This window comes from Aspergillus terreus, genomic scaffold (genome assembly GCF_000149615.1).
Source record: "Aspergillus terreus NIH2624 scaffold_10 genomic scaffold, whole genome shotgun sequence".
Classification (NCBI taxonomy): Eukaryota; Fungi; Ascomycota; class Eurotiomycetes; order Eurotiales; family Aspergillaceae; genus Aspergillus; species Aspergillus terreus.
In genome coordinates this window covers 867754-893315 of record NT_165933.1, presented here as the reverse complement: position 1 = coordinate 893315, position 25562 = coordinate 867754, and the positions used below count along the sequence as shown (strand labels likewise).

General features: G+C 53.2%; 9 protein-coding genes across 9 annotated transcripts in view; 4 read left to right on the top strand and 5 right to left on the bottom strand.

The window, feature by feature from the left end:
- ATEG_07162 (DUF3237 domain-containing protein) overlaps window positions 1-277 on the bottom strand; it is a gene marked incomplete at both ends in the record, with an annotated part of 1446 nt that extends 1169 nt beyond the window's left edge. The window contains one exon of the mRNA XM_001209848.1: window positions 209-277. Within this exon, the coding sequence (XP_001209848.1) occupies window positions 209-277 (69 nt within the window). The remainder of the gene's footprint in view (window positions 1-208) is intronic.
- A 1373-nt stretch (window positions 278-1650) lies between these two features.
- On the bottom strand, window positions 1651-4099 carry ATEG_07161 (Rad21/Rec8 N terminal domain protein; the record flags this gene model as incomplete). The annotated part of the gene is made up of 6 exons (XM_001209847.1): window positions 1651-2409; window positions 2482-3054; window positions 3120-3561; window positions 3630-3764; window positions 3830-3977; window positions 4024-4099. 6 exons carry the CDS (start codon window positions 4097-4099, stop codon window positions 1651-1653), a joined length of 2133 nt encoding a protein of 710 aa, XP_001209847.1.
- Window positions 4100-5054: 955 nt separating this feature from the next.
- On the bottom strand, window positions 5055-7863 carry argEF (bifunctional acetylglutamate kinase/N-acetyl-gamma-glutamyl-phosphate reductase; the record flags this gene model as incomplete). Its single annotated transcript, XM_001209846.1, has 3 exons — window positions 5055-5110; window positions 5163-5403; window positions 5455-7863. 3 exons carry the CDS (start codon window positions 7861-7863, stop codon window positions 5055-5057), a joined length of 2706 nt encoding a protein of 901 aa, XP_001209846.1.
- A 1267-nt stretch (window positions 7864-9130) lies between these two features.
- On the bottom strand, window positions 9131-9768 carry ATEG_07159 (SNAP receptor SNC2; the record flags this gene model as incomplete). Its single annotated transcript, XM_001209845.1, has 3 exons — window positions 9131-9150; window positions 9210-9441; window positions 9664-9768. 3 exons carry the CDS (start codon window positions 9766-9768, stop codon window positions 9131-9133), a joined length of 357 nt encoding a protein of 118 aa, XP_001209845.1.
- A 3820-nt stretch (window positions 9769-13588) lies between these two features.
- Window positions 13589-15252, top strand: ATEG_07158 (glycoside hydrolase family 76 protein; the record flags this gene model as incomplete). Its single annotated transcript, XM_001209844.1, has 5 exons — window positions 13589-13709; window positions 13760-14022; window positions 14069-14515; window positions 14569-15070; window positions 15194-15252. The coding sequence occupies 5 exons, from the start codon at window positions 13589-13591 to the stop codon at window positions 15250-15252; spliced, it is 1392 nt and encodes a 463-aa protein (XP_001209844.1).
- Window positions 15253-15835: 583 nt separating this feature from the next.
- ATEG_07157 (uncharacterized protein) lies at window positions 15836-16302 on the bottom strand (the record flags this gene model as incomplete). Its single annotated transcript, XM_001209843.1, has 3 exons — window positions 15836-15963; window positions 16025-16209; window positions 16265-16302. The coding sequence occupies 3 exons, from the start codon at window positions 16300-16302 to the stop codon at window positions 15836-15838; spliced, it is 351 nt and encodes a 116-aa protein (XP_001209843.1).
- A 1733-nt stretch (window positions 16303-18035) lies between these two features.
- ATEG_07156 (uncharacterized protein) lies at window positions 18036-18574 on the top strand (the record flags this gene model as incomplete). The annotated part of the gene is made up of 2 exons (XM_001209842.1): window positions 18036-18146; window positions 18287-18574. The coding sequence occupies 2 exons, from the start codon at window positions 18036-18038 to the stop codon at window positions 18572-18574; spliced, it is 399 nt and encodes a 132-aa protein (XP_001209842.1).
- A 1975-nt stretch (window positions 18575-20549) lies between these two features.
- On the top strand, window positions 20550-23240 carry ATEG_07155 (putative chitin synthase activator (Chs3); the record flags this gene model as incomplete). The annotated part of the gene is made up of 3 exons (XM_001209841.1): window positions 20550-20916; window positions 20979-23048; window positions 23107-23240. The coding sequence occupies 3 exons, from the start codon at window positions 20550-20552 to the stop codon at window positions 23238-23240; spliced, it is 2571 nt and encodes an 856-aa protein (XP_001209841.1).
- A 526-nt stretch (window positions 23241-23766) lies between these two features.
- ATEG_07154 (DODA-type extradiol aromatic ring-opening family dioxygenase) lies at window positions 23767-25115 on the top strand (the record flags this gene model as incomplete). Its single annotated transcript, XM_001209840.1, has 4 exons — window positions 23767-24138; window positions 24196-24368; window positions 24435-24595; window positions 24652-25115. 4 exons carry the CDS (start codon window positions 23767-23769, stop codon window positions 25113-25115), a joined length of 1170 nt encoding a protein of 389 aa, XP_001209840.1.
- Between the last annotated feature and the right edge of the window lie 447 nt (window positions 25116-25562).

Sequence of the window (25562 nt, the reverse complement as noted above, 5' to 3'; positions counted from 1 at the left end):
CGCGCAGACCGGGACACTCGAGAAGAATGCTGGTTTGTGACGGGAGGTATTTTTTGCGCGAATCTGCTGATCAGTAGATACACCGGACGGAACAGACACTGAAAAACGCGAAAGCTTGTCAGCGGGATGGGATTGTTTTGTTTGACCAGGACGAGGAGGGGAGGCATAGGTATGTGAAATATTACGGGAAATACGGTCAGTCACGCACCTTATCGTCTTCCTTGGCGCGGAACTCGACGAACGCCGCGTGAACTTCCTGGTCGACGGTACGACCCATGTTCACGACGAAAGGAGTGAAGAAATCGATGGTGAAAGGACGACGACAAGAAGAAGAGAGGAGGAGACCGACAGTCGATGAAGATATGAGATGGCTCCGGGCGCGAGAGCCTTCAGGAGAGGATGGGGGGGAAAGTAACGAGAAAAGGGAGTCGAGGAAAGAAAGAGGTGAAAAGGGAAGAAAAGGGTGGAAAGAGTGGAAAGGGAGAAAAACGGAGACGAGACGAAACGAGACAAGACGGAACGAGACCGTAAAGATGTTCCGTACCCGGTATTACAAATCATCGCTCTCCAATCACATCACAGAAGGCGGTGGTGGAGGTACCGATACCGGCTGACGAGTACCCGTCCATACAGTACCCGCCGAGAGGTACCGCCCACAAAGGTACCTCAGGTACACCGATCCCGCATTCTCCCATCGCGTCTCGTTTCACTTTTTTTCCATACCTCAGTTACTTCTATGATAATCTTCCTACAAGTCTGTCTCTTCATATCTGAATCTATAGATATTGAGAACATTAGAATATACTCAGAATATCCCCATTAGTAGAGTCAATGGTCTCGCGTGAATGCCCCTCAGACCACCTTAGAGTGGGCACCGCCACCACCTATTCGCGTCCTGCTTGCTTCCAACACGAGTCAGGGGACTCGGACAGACACAATCTGATCTCGCTGGGGAAATGAATAGAACAGGATCTATCTGTTTATACTGACGCTCATATCAATCGAACCGGGTCCATCTATCTACTCAGTAGGTTTAAATGCGTATTACTGCCAGTGGTACCAGTATGGATACGTGGTATGGCCCTAACCCTCAACCCGGTGTTTTTACGCCTAAAATGACCGTGACTGGCTTTACATCACATCACATCACCCAACAACCCTCTATTTGAGATCCAAGTGAATGCAAAGTCAATGCTGCCTTGAGATTGGAGACCAGCCGATCATAGTCGTGAAGCAGTCTTCATGTGAAGCTACCTACGCGTCCAGAGTCCCGTTAACCATCCATATTGTGATCGATGGAAGGATTTCGATATCGAGATACAAATTCGCGGCCAGATGGAGATGACGTATGATCAAGCTAATCAGGACGCTGTACTCATTACAGTTGGTAGATCACTTGGGGATAATGACTCCGGAGTCCAAATCGCCACGTGAAATCCTAGTCTGCTGCAGCGGCCAATCAATTTCCATGCTTACGGCAAAGAACAGTACCTAGTATGTATTGAGAGCTATTGGTATATCGTAAAGTATTGCAGTAGAAATCAACAACTGAGGTAGACTCGGACAGGAAACGAACTCAGCGGAACCCGAGATAAATCGAATGAAATAAGACGAGATGAAACCACTACCGTCTACACCCTATGCGCGGCTTTACACCTCCGCCAAGCGCACAAAGATCTCCCCATATTCATACCGAACGCCATCCTCATTGCTGAGGTCCTCATACGCGTCTTGCCGCACCGTAAGAAATCCCTTCGTTGCCAGCGCCAATATATGCATCAGGCCATGGGTAGCCACCGCACGGGACGTATCCTTCGGCGGGAGAAGATCCCAGAAAGAGGTCTCCTTGGACCGAGCAAGCGCGTGAATGGGAGGAACCCCAGTCAAGGGATCATTGGTGTCTTCGGCGATGTTATCTTCAGCGGCCGGAAGCTTGTCAATCAAGAACCGCAAGAAATTCTGGCTGTCCTGGTCTAGAGTCGCGTTTTCGAGCTTCTTCGCCAGAGCAGCCGACCCCTTCCACCCAGCTGCGCCTCCCTCTGGGGCTGTAGCTCTCTCGCCGCCACAGTCGTCCACGTACAGCCCCGTCTGAAGATACTGGTTCAGACCGAAATCGCCCAGCACGTCGATATCATCGCCTTGGGCGCCTGGAATGGCGAGACTATCCAGGCCCTCGACGTCGAAGGGGAACCCGCGGCCGGCCAGTGGACTCGCGCTGGTGAGACGGCTCCGTGGGCGCCCCAAGCCCGCCGAGTCCGGCATGCCCCACGAGGAGCTACCAACTCCACGGAAGAGATTCGCGGCGGAAGATCCGTGGCGGGAGCTCTGCACGGAGGCAGTGATGTTCCAGGGCATCTGGGAGGAGTCGTCCCGCAGGGCGGACGATGCATGGCGACCGAACTCGACCTCCTACCACGCGGATATTAGCGCCTCCCGAAGAAGTCGATGAGAACGGCAGACAGGAAAGGAGCGAATGCATACCTCACTCCAGACATCATTCTTCTGCAGACCGTCCCCACGACCAATCTGCTCCTCAACCTCCTCTCGCGCACGCACGCGCCGTCCCTCAGAACCAGACTCAGTGTCGCTGTAGCCCTCCGCATCACGACCGCGCTTGCATCCGTTCTGCCTGTTCTTACCCTCCGGACGGACCAGGTTAATCAACTCCTGTCCGGAGAACCCAACAAGAGGATGCGCCACCCGCGAAGCGCCAACACCCACGCCCACCGCGCCGATGCCCCGTCCAAACACCCAGAAGGCCGCATTCTTCTTCGCCTGTGTCTGTCGTCGGTTCTGCTTCTTCTGTCGAGACGCGGTGGCCATGTTCTGCACGTACTCGCCGTTCATCTGTGCAAGCTCTGAATTCCGCAGCGCGGTTTGCTCGTCAAACACCACGACGGTTTTGTGCTTCCTGCGCCTTTGCGGGACAGTTGCGCTGCGCTCGGCTACATTCGCGGCTGGGGACTTGTCCGAGGCGTCTTTGCTCGCGGGTCGAGAGTGAGGCGTGGGTGTGTTTTCTCGGGATCCAGGAGGCATGTCGTCGATGGGCATTTCCTGCCGTCCGCACTGAGCAACTCATCTCTGCAGGCGTATCCGGCTGGAAGCAAATGAAGACGTACCTGATACTCCAGCGTGAGTTCATCACTCTCCCGCGCAACAAGTGGCGTCTCAAAGCGCGGCAGAAACGTCCTCCGGTGGCCACTAAACTCGATGATATTCCCATCCTCGTCGAACTCGAAATCCGGCTGCAACAGCACACCCTCCTCTTCTTCCTCATGCAGCGCAGAAGTATCAAGACGGTTGAAGTCAAAGTGCACCGAGCTGGGCTCGGAACCCCCGACGTCCGCCATGACGATGTCCTCTGCTCCAGACCCGAAGCTAAGTTGGAGACTTGGGTTCTGCGAGAGGACCGATTGGCTCAGGTCTGGGGTTACGGGCCACGCAAATTCAGTAGAAGTGGGTTCTGCGAGAAGAGTGAGTTTGGCGAGATCGATGTCCAGGCCCGGGAGGTCGTTTTCGGGGGTGAAGGACGGATCGTAGGGGAGGATGAGCTGGTCTGGGCTGTGGTTCGTGTTAGATCAGAACTTAGAGTGACAGAACGAGGGAGAGGAAGAGGGGAGGCCACTGACCGGATCTTCCCTGCCATCGGGTCGAGCGCGCCCCCGGGCAGGATACGCAGCATGGTCTTCATGCGGTCGTGCATGGATTGCACGTCGGTGAGCGTGTATCCACATTGCTGGCTGTAGACGCGCGAGACGCCGTACCTGCGGAGGGGGAGAGTAAGTGGGGAGTTGTTCCTTGGCTGGATATCAAGTCGGGGCTCACGTACAGGAGGTTTCCCTGGAGGCGGAGGGCCATGGGAGCCTGCGGATCCATAATCACATTGCAAGCTTTGGGAACGTCCACGTCCAGTATGGTCTTCCTGTTGAGGCGGCGTGTGATGGATCTTGATCCGAGGGTTGCGACGAGCCTGTTCGCTGTCCTTAGCCTAGTGTTGACGGAGAGGAGATGAGGGAGACATACCATATAGTCGCGACCCCGTGTTCGGGAGACGTGAGGACTGGGCGCGAGATTTAGCGAGGCTCACGCTGGGCGTCATAGTGTCAGACGTGTTGGACTGGCTGGGAGACTTACTGTCGTGGCTGTAGAACATCGCTGACGCGTTGCTATGCCAGCTCAGGGCATATCGAGATGTTGTAGTGGGTTGTTCTTGTATCACAGCTCGTGTCTAGCGAGCAGAGGTGCAGAGATGCGTCGATGGGTTCTCCAGTTCAGGGAGAGTTGAGGAAGAAGATCGGACGTGAAGGGTCTAGGTATGGGCACAATGGGGTAGTCTCGAATCCTCTGGGAGCTTGGTGGGAGGTGTTGATGAGCAAGCGTCCCCGATCCGACTTGGATAAGGCAGGGAAGAGAAATGAAGTTGGGAAAGTCAACGTTGTATGCGTTTGGTGCAGAGAATTTCCAAGTGGCAGACAAGTTGAGAGGCAAACCGCAGCCTTCGTCATCCTCCATACTTGCATGTCTACAAAGCCCTAAAATGGAAGAACAAAACCATCAATCAATTTAACGAGGACGCATCTATATACTGTACATCCCCTGTTCCGCTACGAAACTAGAACAAAAGGCTCAAGAACATATCAGAAAAAAATGAAAGGAAGAACCGAACTTTTCACCTCCTCGACCATCGTCACCAGCGCCAACAATGCCTTCGGGATAGAGATCTTTCACTAAATTCAGGGTACAGACCGGATACGGGACAAGCGCAACGGAAAATGACTAGGGTTCTATTCGAAGAAGGAAAACCAGCAAAGAAAGAGATAAAGAAAAACAATAATCAAGTTTACTATGGGAGGCACATCTGGAGACACAACCCGTACGGACATCTCCAACCCATAGCAACCAAGAGCACGCGGGGTATGAGACAGGACAGGACACGACAACTGATGTTTCCTCATTCAAAACAAAGATAGTCCGTGTTCGACGGACTCGGCTTTCCTATACCTACCGACCCTTCCACTATATCCAAGTTATATCGACAGTCATCAAACGTAGATCTATTCAAGGGGGATACCCTCATACTCGCCGTAGCCGAGGGCAAGGTTCATATTTTCTAGAGGATGTAAGTGTTTGGATCAACGGGAAACCGAGGATTAAAAACTTACGGAGACACTGGGTGGCCGCACCCTTGAGCAGGTTGTCAATGGTGGCACACACAACGACCCGCTTGCCGCTGGAGTGGACGGCAAAGCCGCCGACCTCCACGCCGTGACGGCCGGCGATGGCCTTGACAGAGGGGGCCTCTCCCACAATCTTCACAAGTCTCTCGCCGGCGTAGCGGTCCTGGTAGATGTTGCGAATATCACGAGAGGACAGTTCCTCCTTGAGAGGAATGCTGATGCTTTGCTAGAGGGGGGTTAGAGTATGTCAGAAGGCAATATGGAGAGGAGCACATACATGGATGCCCTGGAACCAGACAGCCACATGAGGAATGAAGGCAATGCTGGTGCCAAGCTGGGAGCTGATCTCCTTCTCGTGAATGTGATCAGTCAAGCTGTAGGGAATGATGTTGTTGGTCAGGTTCTCCACGTCGTTCTTGGGGCTGGGCTTGGTGCCGGCACCGGAGTATCCAGAGACACCAAAGACAGTAGGCTGGCCACCGAGATAAGGGACAAGAGGGGCAATGCCGATCTGGGCCGCGGTGGCGTAGCAACCAGGGTTGGCGATGCGGGTGGCCTGAGCGATCTTGGAGCGGTTCACAAGCTCAGGGAGACCATAGGTCCACTTGGGGTCGAAACGGTAGTCGGCGCTCAGGTCGACAATCACGTTGCCCTTGTCAGCGCCCTGGTCGACAGCATCCACAAAAGGCTTGCAGACACCGTTGGGCAGGGCCATGACCCAGCAGTCCACATCACCGTTCTCAGACATGCGCTTAACGTCCTCCGGGCTGAGGTTTTCGTAGATGATCTCACGCTTGTCGTAACCCTGGAGCTTCTTACCAGCCAGCTCGCGAGACGAGACATGACGCAGGTCCATGTGAGGGTGAGCATTGAGCAGGTTGATCAGAGCCTGGCCGGTATAACCGCGAGCACCAATGAGCGCAACCTTGGACGGGCGGTTGTTGGACATGTTCTTCTCTCCCAGAGGAGGGTTGGGGTTGGTGGTGGCATAGGTGCGGACGGTGGTCACAGGGACCGTGGGACGGACGGCGCGGGCAGACCGGAGGGCGTTGGTGGTGGTCGAGAAAGTGCGCTTCTGCTCGGTGGAAGCACCGCTGGCACCGAAGCCCTTGCCGATGTTGGCGGCGGCCTGGGCGGCGCGGTGTAGGCGGGACTCCAGGTTGATGTCACCGAACATCTCCCGGCCGTGCTTGTTGAATTCCTGAACCAACTGCTTGACTTCCTCGCCATTCTCAATGCCGTACCAGAAGAGAACCTCTCCCTCGCGGCTGAGACTGCCATCAGCCTTGTCGAAGAACCAAGTCAGGTTCTCATCATCCTCCTTGACAGTCCACACGAGTTTGGGGAAATCCTTCTTGATCGACGCGAACACATTGTCGGCAACATTGGAGAGCCATCCAGACTTGGTGATGGTGAAAGTAGCAAGGTGAGCCAAGGGGGCAGAGGCATCCTTCTGCGGGGGGAGCACCACGGCCAGAGCCTCCATAGGCTCATCGTAGTAGACCTTGAAGTCTCGCTCCTTCAACCCCTCCACATAGCGGTCGACGGTGGCGCGCGCGTCCAGACCCTCGCGGTCACGGACAAGCACTTCCTTCAGCTTGTCCAGATCCTCGAACTCGGAGAGAGAGGTCTTGGTGTGGACCTTGTTGCCACGGCGGATGAGGGTACCCGCACCGGAGTCAGTGAACAGCTCCTTCTGCAGATCGGCGGGGTGAATAATGGCCACGCTGGAGGTGCGAGGGAGATCGCTGAGAAGCTCCTTCATCTCCTTGATCTTCAGACGGGTTCCGTGACGCACCCACCACTGGGTCATCAGGTGATCATACTCCTCGTCGAGGTTGATAGCGGAGATCTTCTCACCGGTGTCTCCGTTGAACAGACCGCCCTTTTCGGCAAGGTAGACGATCTTGAGGGGCTGGAGAGCGCGGGCCAATTCACCGGCTGCGACATCGGCGTTCACGTTGAGAACCTGGCCATCGGGGGTCTCGGCCATGGAGGTCAGGATGGGCAGACAGCCAGCCTGGATGGCAGACTCGATGGGCTTCTTGTTGACACCATTGATCTTGCCCACCAGGTTGTACCTCTCCTTGTCCAGATAGTCGGCGGAGAAAACACCGGCGGTCAGAGGGCGGGCGCGCACTCCCATGCGCTCCAGCTCCTCGATTAACTTGAGGTTCTCCTCCAGAAACAGCTTCCGGGCCAGCGCCAGGGTCTTACCGTCAGTGACACGGATTCCATCCTCGAATTGGGGCTCCACACCAGCAGCCTCCAGCATACGATTCAACTGAGGACCGGCACCGTGGACGACAATGGGATAGAGGCCGACATGGTTCAGGAAGGCGAGGGCGGACGAGAGGGTCTGCAGGTGTTCGGTGATAATTGCTCCACCGACCTTGATGACTGCGAATTGCTGGGAGGAAACGGAGGTGAAGTGAGAGAGATACTGCTGAACCTCCCGCTTAGAGCCGATGTTGCTCAACAGCTGGACGACGGTCGAACGGGTGGAGGAGAAGTTGGGATCGGCGGCTCGCGAATAGGAACGTCCCTGGAGCAAGGGAACGGCGGAGGCCTTGAGGGAGCGACGAGCGAGAGGGGAGGCCAATCTCGCCGAGGTGATGGAGTGCGGTGCGGAGAGGAGGGGTCTGGCGGTCGAAGCTCTCCGCACGGCGGTGCGAAGGGAGAACATCTTGTCGACCAGCATGCGGCAGCTGGCGAACGGAGGAGGAGAAAGGAGGACAACCAGAAGAGCGGAGAGGGTGGAGGGATGGGAAATGGGAGGGAAGCGAAGAGCGGTTGCGGAGAGGAAGAGAGAGGGAGAAAGGATAGGCGGTCTCGGCCGCGGTGAGGGCTTAAAAATTGCAGAACACGAAAAATCGGCCGGAAAGGAAAGGGCGCATGTGGGTCCGGCAATCGATATTCTTCTTTATTCTGGCTTTGAATATGAGGTAAATTCCGGAGTATTACTGTTGTCCTCGCGATTCTATAATTTGAACGGAATTGAATTCATTCGTTCATTATTCTCTCATATATCAGCCCTTATACTCGTTGTGTTCCTTCGACGTCCGGATAAGAAAAACCAACATATAGTCTTGGCATTCGGACCTTGTTCGGTGACTCAACCCAACCGCCATAACTACTCCGTACTCGCTCCCTCCCACTCACGTAATAGATTCATGAAATAACAGTCGATCGTCTCCTCGTCTATAGGTCCTCGTGGGTTATCAGATCTCGCTTCGGTGCTCGCCCACGAATGACTGGGCGTGGTGGTCCCCGTCGACCCCATTAGATGGAGCCCACAGTGCCTTCTCGTTATCTGATCCTACCAGCCCGGCTAATGAGATCCATCCTCCCACTTTGATCCACACTCATCGTTCCCTTATGGGTTTCAACCTACGTACGGAGTAGGTAGGTCCTACAGAGTAATTAGCTTGCTACGCATTTCGGAGTACTGAACTGTCGGTTAGTACGCCAAGTCCGTCTTTCAACCGAGTCCAATTGAGACGTTCTTGTACTCAGTGTGTAGTTGTTCGGTCCTTCAAAGCCGGCCTTCCTTGCGTCAATACTCATGCATGGATACTGCAATTAGCCTTTAACTACTGAAGCCTTTTACGCCAATAAGCCCACTCCCGATCCATTCCATGCAATGGTACGTACCATCAAATCACATTGAAACAAGCAAGAGCATACTCAAACACGAAGCACCAGAGTATCATTTACATCTTCACCATCAATGGATCATGCGACATGGCCTCGTCCAGGGAAACAACAGGTCAAAACGGCATACAGAGACAAGGCTTTATTCGTGAGAACCAAGTGGAGGGGTGGACGCCAGAGAACAAGAAACGCAGGAAGGTATTAGAGGCTGAAAACATAACGCGGTCCCATCTCAACAGAGAAACCCAACAACATCCCATTCCCAAGACAAACATCGCTGCATTCGTAGGGTTCATCGCTTAACGCGTAGTGGTGACAACTAGCCGGGTTAGTTTTGTTCTCGTCTCATCCGTCTCGCAGGGAACAGGGGGAACGTACCAGCAGGAACGATAATCACAACAAGGAGTAGGATAATACAGATGATCAGGCACACGCGCATCTTCATATCCTTCCACCACATCTGCTTGCGCACCCGGTTGGCGCCCCGACGGAACCCCTGGGCCGACACCGCCAGGTTGTCGGTTTTATCCTGCAGGGAGTCTAGACGTTCACCACGCTCCGACACCTTGAAGATATTCGACCGCATCGTGTCGACGGTCTCCTGGATTTTCTGTACAAGACCGACATATTAGCCAGGTTCCCCAACGGCTGCTCCACCATCGCCGCACAAGTGTAACCCCGTGGTGGTCAGGGGCGATGCAGATGCACCCCACCCGCAAGATACTGGGACTGGAGAGAGAATCAAACGTTGGGTGAAATCCACCAACTTAGGCTTCTCCCCGCCCAGTATGCTCTGCAGATCATGCGCGAGAGCAATAGGAAGTCCACTTACTTTGTCGATTTCGCGCGTCCGGGGGTCACCATTCTGCTGCGCGGTGCTGGCGCCAGCACCGTTGGAACCCGAGGGGATATAAGGGTCGTAGGGCTGCTCCGACATGTTGGATGTAGTATGCGATAGAAGTCGTGATAGTCAAGGATCGAATCGTAGGATCTGGTGGGTCACCAGCCTGTCTAGCTAGGAAGTTGCGGATTGCCGGGTGACACTCGCAGGGGGGATCGAAAGGGGCGGAGGGCGACCGAAAGTAGCAGGGGAGAGATAACGGGAGATCGTAGAAGGAATCTACCACGACAGACGGACGGGGGAGGATGGAGTTGGAGGGAGAGAAGAAGCGATGGAGGAGAGAAGCTGACAAGGTGTGATGTTTCCCGCCGCTGGAATTAACTGGGCGTTTCGGTTCGGTCGGGGAAGGAACACGTGACTACCTAGCCACCATATTGTCCATCAATAGGCAGCAAGCACCTAATTGAAGCAATTTCTCGGAACAGATTATTGCCTCCTTTATTTCCTTTGAGTGGAATTGAAGGACCCTATATGGACTGAAGCACTGACGATTCTAGCGACACTATTGAACCATTGATGCCGCTGTGGTCGGATCTAGAAGGTCTATTGCTTCAACTATAATAAGGCAACGAAGCAGCTCAGAGGCACCACCCTACCGCCCTTCTACCCAACCCATACGGATGATTGCCCAGACAACCGCCACTTCTCTTTTAGAGGCGGTGCAGACCACAGCACATCCTTCACGTGGCGATTCTGCTGTCGAAAGTCTGGAAGCTGATCAGCCGATAGGCCGGAGTGGATGCCGTCCCAGCAGCGTGTTTCCCCTTTGGGTCTAGCGGACAAGCCATTTCTATGTGTGGTTTAGCGCTACTTTTATTCTTTAATTAGAAGTGCGAATGCTACGGACAGGGATGTGCTCTGATGAAGTTGAAGTATCACAGAAATACGTACTTCGTCCTGGTGAAGAGATGATCAGATAAAAGCCAGGAGTTATTATCTGCAGTCCTAGAAAATGCGGTGTCTGCGACAAATTTCAACACCAAGCACCATTATCTGAAGCCAATTTTCAATAATTGTCCTTCTGGGCATTTTAGTGCCATGTAGGCTCTCACGTACTCCATATCCGTTGTCATCTGGGGATGCCAAAGACACAGACGGGACACTTGCTTGCATGTGTCCATGCATCTGGCCGTGATGGCAGATGGTGTTCTTGTAGGGGGCTTGGATAGGTGAAGAGACTCCGGCTTGCCAGACTTGCCCTTAAGTAAGTCAAAGACTCTATACGGCCCAGGAAACTTCCGTTATATTGAGACCGACAAGATACTATTGGCTTTACCTACCTAACCTTGACCACAGTCGTCATCACTTAGATATCCATGGAACTAGGTCCTTCGAGTAAAGGAGGTATGTGATGGGACTTACAGGGGATATCTAGCATCTCAGATAGGTATGTAGGTACTATCACATCTAGATAGTTCGTATAGACAAATCCACCAACCGATCCACAAGGAAAGGCCAAAGAGGAATTAGATATCAGCGCTCAATAAAATCTGGTGTTAGCCATTGATGGCATTCTTTCCAAGACCTGACAATGACAGTATAGCAATTCACTTCGAAAGGTACGAGCTCATTCAGCTTTGCCATGCATACCTAGTACTTAAAGGGAAGTGCATCCCAGAATCTCCTTATTTTGCTTGCTCTATCCTCTTGCACCTGCCTCCTCTTTCTCCCCCCTACGCCCCCCACCGACTACTCGCCTTTGATCCAAGCGTCCAAACCTTCATCAAGATATGTCTATTCTTCTTTGACTGGTCTTGCCAGCATTCCTTATCAATGTGAGCCCTGCCCCTTTCTGGCATCGTCCTTTTCATTTTAGCCATCCTTCTGGAAGGGAATGGAAGAGGTCAACCATCTACACTGGCGTTGCGAGAAGAGACTCTGTCAACTAACAAGAACCCCCCAATGAAAGAGGTGAGTATTCCGCGTTACCAATTCATGACATCCAATTAATACACAAAAAGCAACGATCCACCAACTCTTTATGGACCAAAGATCGCTCCTTTCCTCAAAAGCACCACCACCACCAACGTGCATTTTTCTTCTCTTTTCGCAAAAAACTTCATTTCCGTCATCCTTGCCTTTTTCCAAGATCGTGGAATAGCAATCTGAGTGTTCCACTAAGACACCAGGGCCCGCGTTATCCCCGAGGGAGGAACAAGGCAGAATGGTCTCAGTTTTCTGGATTTCTTTAAAAAGAAGACGCCAGTTCGGGACCTCAAAAGCCAATGGACACAAAAAAGACGAAACCTCCTCTCTGAGGGCTGATGATTCTATGACCAGGGACGCGGCTTCAGAAATAGACGGCCAGCGGCCCTCTGGGAGCTCAACTGGAGAATTTACTAGTACCGTCGCTGCAACAGTTGGTGGTAAAAGCTCTCGAAAGAGGAGCTCATCTCGGATGAGGAGAGCAGCCGTATGGCCAAAAAAATTTCGTTATTCCGCCCTCAGACAAAGATAAGGCCTGGACCAAACAAGGACATACATGAGGCCGATTAGCACAACTTTCATTGCTTTGGATACCCTGATATCGATGCCAAATTCCCCGCCTCAACGCTGGGTGAACACAAGTAATCCTTGACAGCGCTATTTCCTGAAACAAAAACGTCTAGCGTCGGCTGTTGGGTAAAAACATGACTACCACCATTGCGGTTTTGGAATTCTTGTACAGATGTTCCAACTTTTGCCGAGGGCTTTCGTCCCTCATATAGGGCTGTTCCTTGGGAAAGGGATGGCTAAGATAGCGATATTAGTGATATATGTGAGCATTGCGCTTAGGGATGTCCTTTCCTCAATCTCCAGTGTCAATATTACTTTCTTCTCGACCGGGAATGGAACAACGTAACCATGTTATTTCTGCCCAAGAGGTTGATATCTGCTAATCAAAAGAGAGCATTCCACAAACATGTAGGTCTCATCAGTCTGCAAAACAATATGAGCAGGAAAGCCCCAGATGAAGTCTGCCGGACGCCGAAACCACGGTGGGACTGATTCCCAAAGCGGATGCCATATTGAAGCTGCCTGGCGCTACCGACACTTTCGTTCATCCAACCGATCCTTCCAAGAGTCCATCACGCATGGCCAAGGCCGCCCACCCTTCACTGCCTCCCTTGGTATCTGGCTGTGACTTGTTGGCGAGGAGATCGTCTCTGATGACCAGAAGACGTCCAGGAGATCCTATCTTCATCGCTTGCACCCATTCACTACTGTAGGAAAAGCTATTATGTTGACCCAGCTGGCGCTCTCCAGGTTTCTATCACCGCCGCTCTTATCCGTCTCCCGGCGCTTCCGCTTCCAGATCCCGGCCAAGACCCATTCTGTGTCTTGGCAAGTGCTGTGTTTGATTCCTTGAAGCCCAAGACTGCCGAAGAGATTGGATAATGGCCGATGTGTAGGACCAGGTCCATGCCGGCGAACTTGGCGGCTTTCACCAAGGGCTTATGCGCCCTTGGGTTCCAGTTGCGGCTTCGTTGTCGAGGAGTACCCGGGGTGTTCTTTTTTAACGGGTCTCCCTTAATAACGAGACATTGCCTACCTATCTCTTGAACATTTGCTGTTGTGGCTGTTTTTGACGATTCTGATCATGAAGGCTTAAGAGGACTGCAGGTCTCTCCATCTCGTTTGGCTTCTACTGTCTTACACTCGTTTATTTCATTTGACTTGCTCATTGCTTCGATTAATATTACTGTTTCGTTTTGGAAGGTACACTTGCAAGCACGCTTGGGGCGGCACTCGTTCGTTTCAACTGCCCATCGAGGCGTCCTTGACCTGACAGTCCTTCCGCCGGTCCTAAGCAAATAATGCATTTCCGACTCCAATATTGAATATAATTACCGTCTGTCACTAATTACAATACACCATGAAGCTCAAATTCTCCATACACAACTCCCCAGTGAGCTTCTGGAGCTCTATCATATGCATGACGACTCTAAGCTTTCAGCTTGCACATGCCTCCATATCCCTAGACCTAGAAAGCAAAGGTACGCCTCCGCGATAAGCGAGCACAGTCAATAATAGCTCACTGTCGCAGAATCCCTCAAGAAAGCGGCCGAAACCGCCGCCGCCGGGATGCTCCAGTACTACACGGGTTACCGACCCGGCGACGTCCCAGGCAATCTCCCCGACCCATATTATTGGTGGGAAGCTGGGGCCATGTTTGGCGCGCTGGTGGAATACTGGTACTATACGGGAGATTCGCAGTGGAACGACATCACCACCCAAGCCCTCCTCCACCAGGTCGGACCGGCAAACAACTACATGCCGCCGAATCAAACCACAACGCTGGGAAATGATGTACGTGCTTCTTCCTCTTGCTTTCTTACGCATCCGCATCTGACAGGAACAGGACCAAGCATTCTGGGGTCTTTCGGCTATGTCTGCCGCTGAAGTCAAGTATCCCAATCCTCCGGAGGACGGGCCGCAGTGGCTAGCTCTGGCACAGGCTGTGTACAACTCCCAGGTGCCGCGGTGGGACAACGCAACCTGCGGCGGCGGGTTACGCTGGCAAGTGTTTTCGTTTAACGACGGATACACGTATAAGAACACAGTATCAAATGGATGCTTCTTCAACCTCGCCTCGCGACTCGCGGTGTATACGGGAAATGAGTCCTATGCCGCGCGGGCTGAGACAACCTGGGATTGGACTGAAGGCATGGGATTGTTCAATAAGAAGTATCATTTCTTCGATGGGACAGATGTCCGGAACAACTGCTCCTCAATCAATCATATCCAGTGGACATATAATGCTGGGTTATATTTGCTGGGTGCAGCGCATATGTACCATTTTGTATGGCCCCCAACAAGTTATGAATCTACACGACGGACACTGATCCCGCACAGACAAACCAATCAGACCGTTGGCGCAGCCGGTTAGAAGGCATCATCGAAGGGCTGGAGGTATTTTTCGGAGAGGACAACGTGATGAGCGAGGCGGCCTGCGAGCCGCACGACACCTGCAACATCGACCAGCGCTCCTTCAAGGCGTACCTCTCCCGCTGGATGGCTCATACCGTCCAGATTGCGCCATTTACGTACGACTTGCTAATGCCGAAGCTGCGCGCCTCGGCGAAGGCGGCCGCCCTGCAGTGCAACGGGCCAAACAATGCATGCGGGCTGCGGTGGAGGCGCGGCGCAGAATATGACGGCAGCACAGGCGTCGGCGAGCAGATGGCCGCGCTGGAGGTCTTCCAGGGACAGCTCGTGGATTATGTCGAGAACCGGGTGACTGCGTCGACTGGAGGTATTAGCAAGGGGGATCCGAATGCCGGAGGGGATACCTCCGATGAGGATGCCGTGGGTATTGCACCAGGGCATATTGGAGTTGGAGATCGGGTGGGAGCAGGTATTTTGACGGCGATTGTGGTGATACTGGCTGCGGGTGGCGTGTATTTCATGGTGGTTTGATGTATAGGCTGGGTATGTACTGGGGAATGAACCTGTCTGATTTGTATACATCTATATATAGGCGTCGGCGAGGTCAATACTTTCACCCTATTCTTGGGAGTCTCATTCGGTCTTAACTGAAAGATAGGAATCTATAAAGGGTCCCAAACAGTGATTGCAGCTGACTTGCTGATACCAATCTATCTTCTTTTGGGAGAGGGGATCCTAGGAATATTCCATTATGAATCCGCTAGATTACACTGATGCGTGCCATTCTTCTCATAATGACATGAATCCACGCTTGGCTTAGGGCTCCGCACTCGGGGATTCCGTCCGCGTCCGTAGTGGTGTAAACATCGACCCCCTCGACACTTCCCCAAAGGAGCGAGTGATCGCGAACAGCCCATCCAAAGATGTTCGTCATATCTCGTTTATATCTCATCCGTTTCGGAACAGCTTGGGTTCTGAATGCCTGATACTGTCGAGGTACGCCTGAGAATGCTACTACACTAAACGCAGAAATATATAATATTGAGACATATAGTACAAGGTCATGGACTCATGCTCCGCAGGCAACTTCACCTGTAACTCCGTTTCTACCCATTCCATGCAAATCAAGCATCCCTCAAGTCAGGGTATAGCACAATGGCTCGAACATAAGCGGACGACGCTCGCCGTTACGTTCAAGCCCACGGCACCTATCCAGCACTCCCACCGGGTATAACTATTTCCCACCCAGAAGCTCCTTTCGCATCTCCTCTCGTTGCGCCCGCGCCTCATCCTTTGCCTGATTGCGCAGCGCCTCCGCCTCAGAGCGTTTCTGTTCCTGTTGTTCCTGCGCGGCGTACCAAACTAGCGACACATGTTAGACCACTCCCGTCCAGGGTAGACCTCGCAGAACGGCGTAACGTACTCGACTTATCAGACTTGGACCATTGCTTCAGACGATTGACGTAGTCGTCGAACTCCTGGGCGCGACGATCGCCTTCTTCCAGACTGCGCCGCTGGAGCTCGGGGTTGTAGCGTTTGAAGAGTTCCTCATCGGTGGGACGGATGGATTGCACAAAGGCTGGGCCGCCGACGCAGATGACGATGCCGCTGGGAGGGAGAAGTTAGGAACAGGTTGTGCGTATGCAGGTGGAATGGGCCTTACGCTCCCAGCATTTTGAGCCAGGTTCCCGCGCGAGACATTGTGGATTGGGTTCAGACGGAAGGAGGGCGTGGGAGGTGAATGATGTCAGTGAGACCCACGATGGGATTGGTAACGCAAGACGGAGGATGAGGCGTGATGTATGTAATGAAGATATTATTATTGGACTCGGTAGTATCGCATCACATCATCAGTTTCGGCGGAGGATCGGTGTGGCTGAGCATTTGGGGCGGAGGCGGGAAGCACTAGCCACAGCCACACCGTTGGATTTTTAGTTTTATTCACGGTTTCTTCACTGAGACACGGGTTTTCAATAGTTCCGGCTGTTAACACCCCTTAGTGCTCGGCCTAGTTAAACTAGAGCAAACACTAAAAGTAAAACAGCTCCATCGGAGACTGTCACTGGATCTCGGGAATTTGGGGAACTTCTTCCTTGTCTTCCATGCTGTGGTGTCTTAGACATGCTTGGACATGTTGTGCATTGGGCCCGGAATGATTGCCTTCGGGAACATGGTTTGTATACCTTGGGACTCGTGCGACGGGATCCATGGTAGGGGATCTGTTCGAGAAGTTGATGGATGATCGTCATATTTGAGACCCGCGACAGCGTGATCACACTTTGTACGAATACGAAATAAGTAGGAGTACACACAACCCACTTGTCGTGGGCTGATAAGCCAGCGACGGAATGTGAATAGGTCGTTCCCCTACCGTCTCAATCTACGCGCACTCCGGTCTAACTTCAACCCAAGTCCAGTCGAATCGCGAGAACCTATTGACCTCGAGGCCAGTTGTATCTTCAATGTGACACCACTGATGCGGCGCCTACAAGGGTCAGAGCGTGGGAGACGCGTGGATTTGTCTTTGCAGCGTTGTAATCCACACACGAAGTTTGCTGCATCGAGGGCCTGCCGGATGATTCGTAGAAAATGCCCAATTGGCTGGTTTCAAAGACACAGCTGAATGCATGGCTGCAGGCCAATGAGGGTCTGCACTGCAGCCCACCCCCTGCGTCTCAAACGGAGATTACGCTGGCCGGGAGATGCAGATTGGCATGGTGCCTCACTTGGGTCGTGGACGAAGCTGGGAGGTCCAACAAAGTTCCGGCGATGATGAATCAAATCCGTGCCTGCGTCGAGGGTGAGACCCGAGTGTATGTATCCTGTGCATGTGGGCGATGGTGGGTCATTGTTATGAGGGTCTGAATCATAACAGATCCATTTCCGACGTCATATTTCGGGGCGCCCTTCGGTTGAAGCGAGACCCTGGAGCTATTGGATACTATTGATGCTATGTATCCGGTGTCACCATAGATTTCCTGCTCCAGATACAGGACAAGCCGTGAATGAATTGGGCTTTCGACGCTGCAGATGGACCATGCTGATCTTCAGTTCTGCGTACACTATCAGCAGACAAGATTAGATTTATGAAGAAGTAAGGTCCAGAGAGAACGATATTAAAAATTGCAGCGGGACGGTGAGTGGGTCAAACTCCATACTGACCATTGTCAGACGGATCGTCCACTGCAAAGAAAACAACGCGAGAGAAAGTGCTGGAGGAAGGACATTGATGCGAGGATTCGTGCAGGCGAACTCATTAATATAACAATAATAGAATACAAAAGTAGAATGAAGGAAACAAAAGGACAGAAGAAGAAAAGAACAAAGGTAACGTTTTCCACAATCGAGCCGCGCCTACAACCGAGCCGCGCCCTTTCCACCAAAACTCCTACTTCCTAAATTCAACGCGTCTTTTCTCATCACCACAATTTAATATGCATCTTTCTAAAGAATCGCGCATTCAGATGGCTATTTCAGCTTATCAGAAAGGCCAGGTTAAATCAATTAAACGCGCTGTGGCCCTTTTTGCTGTCCCCGAAAGCACTGTACGCGACCGGCTTCATGGTGCCTAACATCACGGTCGCGAAACACGCGCCAATGGTCATAAATCTCGACCGAATTCGAAGAGGAATTACTTCTAAAGCGATCGTAATTAGATGCAGAATCACTGTCGAGCGATTTCCAGATTCCGACCCGAATTTCTACGTGGAATGGCCCAGGATTTCTACTTCGCAGTGGCTCCCAGGTTTCTAATGTCCCAGTCGTTTACATCGAACTCATTTACAGCAGCCTATCGCAACTTTCTGTCAATTATGACTTCCTTATAACTTCGTTCATCACCATCCTTACCGCCGTATGCGATATCGTATGGCGTATCACCGCTCAAAGCGCAAAGCAGAACCATCCAAAGGTTATAGGCCGGTGGTTTGAGACCGTACGAGCGACCTATTCCAAGAACACGGGCATTACATGAAGGACGATATCCTGGAATTTCCGACGAAACTGGCCTTTGCAAATGGGAAGTCTGCTCTACTTCAAAAGTGATTACTGCAGTAGAGCGAAGCGAGCGACCCGCGCAGAGTTATTCAGGGGCAATCGTGAATGGGTTACAATCATCGAAACAATCGGGTCAAGAGGCGTATATCTACCCGCCAGTCATTATATTAAAGGCAAGCGTTCAACAGGCTGCCTGGTTCCAAGAACCTAAGCTGCCTCGCGACTGGTGGATTTCTACTAGTCAGAATGGCTGGACGACTGATGAAATAGGCCTTCTCTGGCTGAAAAATGTCTTTGAACCGCTTTCTAAGCGCTATATGACTGGTGCAAAGCGCTTGCTTATTCTTGACGGCCATAGTAGTCATTTAACTGCTGAATTCGATGATTTCTGCAAGCAGAATGCAATAATATGTCTCTGCATGCCTGCCCATACTTCACATCTTCTTCAACCGCTTGATGTGGGCGTTTTTGGCCCGCTTAAAGAGGCGTACGGAAAGCTCCTTGAAGACCTTATGGCTGCTGGCAACAACCATATTAATAAAGAAGACTTCCTATCGCTATATCCGGACGCCCACAAGCAAATCTTTACTTCGGCCAATATCTGCAGCGGCTTTAGAGGAGCAGGGCTTAAGCCGCTTGATCCAGAGCATGTTCTTTCCAAGCTTACCTTTCAACTGCGTACGCCTACACCACCACTAGTTGAAGGCTCAGTTTCCTCTGCTTTTCAGACTCCGCAGAATACTCGCCAGCTGAATCGAAAGGTTCGAAGCCTGCAGAATAGCCTTAATAGAAAGCGGCAGCTTTCTAGCAGTCCTATTGCGCATATTCAACATCTGGAGAAAGCAGCGCAAATGGCGATGCAAACTACCCTTCTTTTGCAGCAAGAAATTAGGGCTATACGCGCTGAAAATGGACGACAACGTCAAAAAAAAGCAAGAAGACGTGCTGAGATAGGTAATGACCGCCTTCTTAATGTGCAGGAAGGTGAAAATCGCGTTCAGCAGCTTGATACGCAGCTTAATGAGCAGCCTGCGGAATCTACTCTAGCGCCTCGTCGACGAGCTCCGCAGCGCTGTAGTGGGTGTGGAACAATCGGACATACAATTCGAAATTGCCCTAGTAGATGGCTATAATTTCATGTATTTAGTTAGTTAGATTTAATGGCGTTGGTGGTTGAAAAGCCTTAGGAAATAGGAGTTTTGGTGGAAAGGGCGCGGCTCGGTTGTAGGCGCGGCTCGATTGTGGAAAACGTTAACTAATATGTTTACATAAGCAACCCCCTCTTTGTTTGGGCACGCCTATTGGACCATCCCGTCAGGTACCAGCGGTGGAAGGGCCCTCCCAAATTCTACCTGACCAAACATAGCCGGTACTTCCATTGATTGATTGTCATTCTCATTTTATTAATACCACACTCGATCCTCTTCTGTCCTCTTTCTTTCTCTTTCGTCAACATCAGGGAGTCTTCTCCGTTCGGTCTTTATTTCCACCCCCTCCACCCCTTATCGAAGCTTCTCCTTCATTCCTTCGGAGTCGCTTCTTGTCCTCGTGTGCGCTTTTTGTTTAGGGGGGTGAGTTGTCGTGTGGACCGCCTGGCGCATTGGCGGTCCGATCGCGCTTCGGACTGGCGCCTATCCAGTACCTGTCCGCTGACTGGAGTCTAGGTCCGACAAAATTGTTCTGAAGTCGAGGGGCCAACATACTTAGGAGGGTCTCGATCGCAACTTTGAGTTGGCTGTCATTCTTGCGCGGTTCTAGTTCCCCAGTAAGCTCACCTTCTGGTATGCGCCCGCTCTGAGTGTCCTTCCAGCCTCGCGGATTTTCCCTGACGGATGAATGGTTATAAATAGGGACAAGGAGGTCTGATTTGGTCCCTCGCGAGATATTAATCTGGTCGCGTGAGCCGGATATCCCACTTTACTATTTGACGACTGTTCTCTACGACCCTGAATATGGCATACCCACAGCGCCCAGCGCAGCGACCCCCTCCCATGAGGAACTATGGACCTCGTGCGCCCCCCTCAGGGGGGCCGCCGCAGGATGGATACTACGACCAGGCGTATTATGACCAGGGATACGACTACCAGTACGCGGACGCCGGTTATGACGCACCAGGATATGGCTACCCCGGGGATGCCGCCGTTCCTAGGTCGTATGGCCCACCACGCGGCGCCCCTCGAACTCCTCGTGGAGCCTACCCTCCGGCGGAACAGAACTCCGACCGCAGCTACGCATACAGTGGACGGCCGCCACCAAACGGCTACGATGGTCGCCGTGACCGCAGAGGACCTCCTCCGGGATCAGAGCGCATGAGACCAGGTGAGAGGATTTAATATCCTGAGTATCCGTAGTCCAACGCCTAACGTGACCGATTCTTACAGTTCCCCGCGGCCCGCCGACCGAACCAGACAAAATGTCATGGGATAACCCGTTTCCCATGTTCCCCTCCAAACAACCAAGTGGCCGGTCCAGAGGAATCGAGGGCGGCATGGCGAGAATGGATCTGAACGGCCCTCCACGCCCGCATACATCGAACAGTAGACGACCGGGACCACCTACGGACAGCCGAGGCAGAGGATATGGCCCTCCACCCATGCGATCGGCGAGTGCTGGACGCCCAACGGCTGGCGCTGGGGGGTATGATCGTTCGTATACCGACCCCGGTGCTGCACCACCTCCGGTACCGCATATCAACCGCAGCGCCACGATGCCGGTGCATCCGGATGCGATGGACGGTCCTATGGGCAGCTCGAGGTACCCTGGACAGTCGACTTACCAATACTCCCACCACGAGGAACATAACGACACCGAAGATCTCTTGGACAGCTACTACAACTCCGCTCCCACGGATGAAGCTGACATGCCCAACTTTGATGCCATGCCTGATACAAAAACCAACCCGATTGATGAGAGCTTGCCTGGACTAGAAACGCCGAAACCGAAGATGTCCATGGAGTCTGCTCCGTCTGGGAACCAGTACACAGCTTTCAGCCCACGGTCTGCAGACATCTCTCACTCCAAGTCGCAGCCCAATATGAAACCCGGTAGCGCACCAAATCAGTTCGAGGACGCGGGGTTTCAATTTGATCTCCCCGCCCATGGCGCTGCAGGAGGAGCGTATTACGGTATGGGACCTAATGGGCATGAAGATCTGATGCAGGGGCAGTATTCTCAGAGACAGGGAAGCCGGGGGGCTACCGTGGATGGATACGGGCCCCCTCGCCCGTATCGGGCGAACCAGCCGGAGTATAACTCACAGACTCCAATGGTTAACGAGGCCGAAACAATGGATCCGCAGAACCCCGACGCGCTGCCGCATCACCCTGTTCCATTCCGTCCAGGCCATGATCAAGGTGCTAAGCCCGCTCCTGTCCGTCAATACACCAGCACTCCGGCTCCTCAGCCTGTAACTCCGCCGAGTGCCCCCGCCACCTCGACTCCTACACCCGTAACTCACGAGGAGCTCCAACGGCTGCAACAGACAGTCAAGGGCAGGCCATCTGACCAGAAGACTCAGCTTCTGCTGGCTAAGAAACTTGTTGAGGCGTCTGTTGTCCTCGTTGAGAACACACACATGGACACCAAGACCAAGACCAAGGCCCGGGAGAAATATATTACGGATGCATACAAGATCGTCAAGAAGCTGGCCTCCAGTGGATATGCAGAGGCTCAGTTCTATCTGGCTGACTGTTACGGCCAGGGCCAGCTGGGGCTGCAGATCGACAACAAGGAGGCTTTCAATCTCTATCATTCTGCTGCTAAATCCGGCCACGCGCAATCGGCCTATCGTGTTGCAGTGTGCTGTGAGATCGGTGCGGAAGAGGGTGGTGGCACCAAGCGTGATCCTTTCAAAGCCGTGCAGTGGTACAAGCGCGCCGCGTCCCTGGGCGATCCTCCGGCCATGTACAAGATGGGAATGATCTTGCTGAAGGGGCTTTTGGGCCAGGAGAAGAACCCTCGCGAGGGCGTGTCGTGGCTGAAGCGCGCGGCGGAGCGAGCTGATGTGGAGAACCCCCATGCTCTGCATGAGCTGGCGCTGATGTACGCGAATGCGGGTCCCAACGATGTCATCATTCGGGACGAGGCTTATGCGTGCCAACTGTTCCATCAGGCCGCCGAGCTCGGATACAAGTTCTCCCAGTTCAGTCTCGGCGCGGCCTATGAGTATGGGCTGATGGGATGCCCGGTTGACCCCCGCCAAAGTATCATCTGGTACACCAATGCTGCAGCGCAGGGCGAGCATCAGAGTGAGCTGGCTTTGAGTGGGTGGTATCTGACGGGGTCGGACGGGATCCTGCAACAGAACGACACTGAGGCGTATCTGTGGGCCCGGAAGGCCGCCACATCGGGTCTCGCAAAGGCCGAGTACGCCATGGGCTATTTTACCGAGGTTGGCATTGGTATTGCTGCGAACCTGGATGATGCGAAGCGATGGTATTGGCGAGCAGCAGGTGAGTCCGCATATACTTGACTGTCGGTGGTTACTTAACTAATCGTATCGCCCTACAGCCCAGGGATTCCCGAAAGCGCGCGAGCGTCTCGAGGAGCTCAAGAAAGGCGGAGCTCGGATGCAGAAGACGCGATTGTCTCGATCTGCTGTCAACGGGCAAAAGCAGAATGAAGGCGACTGTCTTGTTATGTGATGTTACTTGTCGATTGTGTCGTATGATGCGCATCATTCCATACTCTCCGGACGACCGAGAGGACGATTCACTGTTAGTGCATATACCCCGTTTAATGATAACCGTGCCTATGTACATTTTTCATGCGGCTTTGGATGGATTTGGTTGTATTTTGGACGGTTTGGGGTTTGGATATAGGGCGCCGGAGCTGTCCGGGTTTCGATTCATGTTGAATACTTGAATTGTAGTACTTACTAATGTAACTCTATGATCTTAACGTCTATCTTATAGTCTGTACATCGATTGGTAACGCCTATGGTAAGCAACAAGTAAGCACCGTAAAGTGCGGGCGGATTCCGCACGCCCGGTCGGATCGGCTGACATGCTGACAATTCACCAACCACAGCCAATCCTCTCCAGCCTATGTATATAAATTTCGTCAGGATTCTCCGATAGCTTCATTTGAGGATATAGACGCTGTCTATATACACGCAGTGAATGTAAAGCGACATCAGCGACCGGCTCACCTCTTTTCCACCAGCAACCTATGCCTCCCGACTCTGTCGCAGACAACGCCCAGCACAACCACAAGAAACCATCTTCCATCCCTATCGCGCTCCTCGCCGCGCTCGTTGCAGTTGCAATCGCTCTGTTCGCAGGATACACCTCCCAGCAGATCGAAACCACCGACGGACCCACCGCCAATCTGTTCGGGTTCAGACGGCTCTTCGGATCGACTCTCTCATCGTCTGCGCCGTCCGTCGCACGACCAACGGGAACGGGGTCTGCAGCAGTTACTTCAGCCGTGGGACACAAATTCTCGAAATCCGCCGCGAAGGGCGCACAGAATCTGAAGAGCTCCAGCGCTCTGCAGACGGATACCATGCGCACGCCTGTGTACTTCTTGAGCCATGGGGGCGTAAGTGTCTATGTTTTCCTGCGAATATTGGACAGTGTGAGTTGTTAACGGACGTAGCCCAACATCATGTACGACACCGATCACCCGGCGTACCATAAGCTGGCGCAGATCGGCCGCGAGATCACGGGCAAGGTGAAGCCGCGCGCGGTCGTGGTGTTCTCGGCGCATTGGCAGGCCGGACGGGATACGATCCATGTCAACCATGCGGAGATGACGGAGTTGATTTACGAGTAGGTGTTCTCCTTTTTGCGACGTACGGTACGTACCGGGTGTGGAGGGTGCTGACGATGGCGTAGTTTCTACGGCTTCCCAAGCCACTACTACAAGGAAAAGTACCCCAACGTGGGGAGTCGCGAGATCGCGAACAAGGTGATTGACCTGCTGCGCCAGGCGGGGATCAACGCCGAGGGGGTTAAGAGAGGGCTGGACCATGGGGTGTGGGCGAGTTTCAAGTGCGGTATGTCCTTGCGATCAGCTGCCGTGGGTAGAAGAAGATGAAGCTGATTAGTGCAGCATTCGAGCCCGACTCGAACCCGCTGAATGTGCCCATCGTGCAGGTATCTCTCTTCGACAGCGAAGACCCCATCCAGCACTACCGGCTGGGCCAGGCAGTGTCGCAGCTGCGCGACGAGAACATCCTGATCATCGTGTCCGGCATGGCGGTGCACAATCTGCGCGACATGCGGTTCACGTGGGGTGACCCGACGCCACTGCCGTACACGGCCAGCTTCGACGAGGCGCTCAAGGAGGCGGTCACAACGGCTCCTGAGGACCGCGAGCAGGCGATGGCGGCGCTGCTGAAGCGGCCGGATGCGCGCCAGGCGCACCCGACCTTTGACCACGTGCTCCCGATCCATATCGGGGCGGGCGCGGCCGGCGCGGATGTCGGGCGACGCTTGTGGACGCTCAAGGAGGGGAGTTTGAGCTGGGCACAGTATAGGTTTGGAGAGGTGCCGAATGCCACAAGTGCGTTGTAGACCTACACCTGCAGTATATAGTGTGCGAACAGAGATTGTCTTGAGTCTTGTAGATTTTCAATTCATCTATAGGTACAGTGGTAGACTGAAAGAAGCGCGGAATATACGAGTCGAATGAAATCAATGCGTTATGAGGACTTGACCAGCTGGGTGATCTTTTCTTCGATCTGTGCGTCCGAGAGACCTGGATGGCGTTAGTCGGTGGTTTGGTTGGAGTGTGAAGATGTATGGTCACGCACCCATCAAAGCCTCTTGCTTCTCCTGTCCGAATCCTAACAGCTTGTTAGTGCCGTTTGACAGTCGCTCGCAGTCTCGGAGAATGCGTACCGTATCTAGCATACACCCGGGGAACGGTGCCGACAGCCTCCCGCATCAGGATGGGGGTGTGCGGGTTGTGCTTCTTCATGGTCGGGTAGGCGCGCTGGAGGAACGACCTGGAGAGCGAAA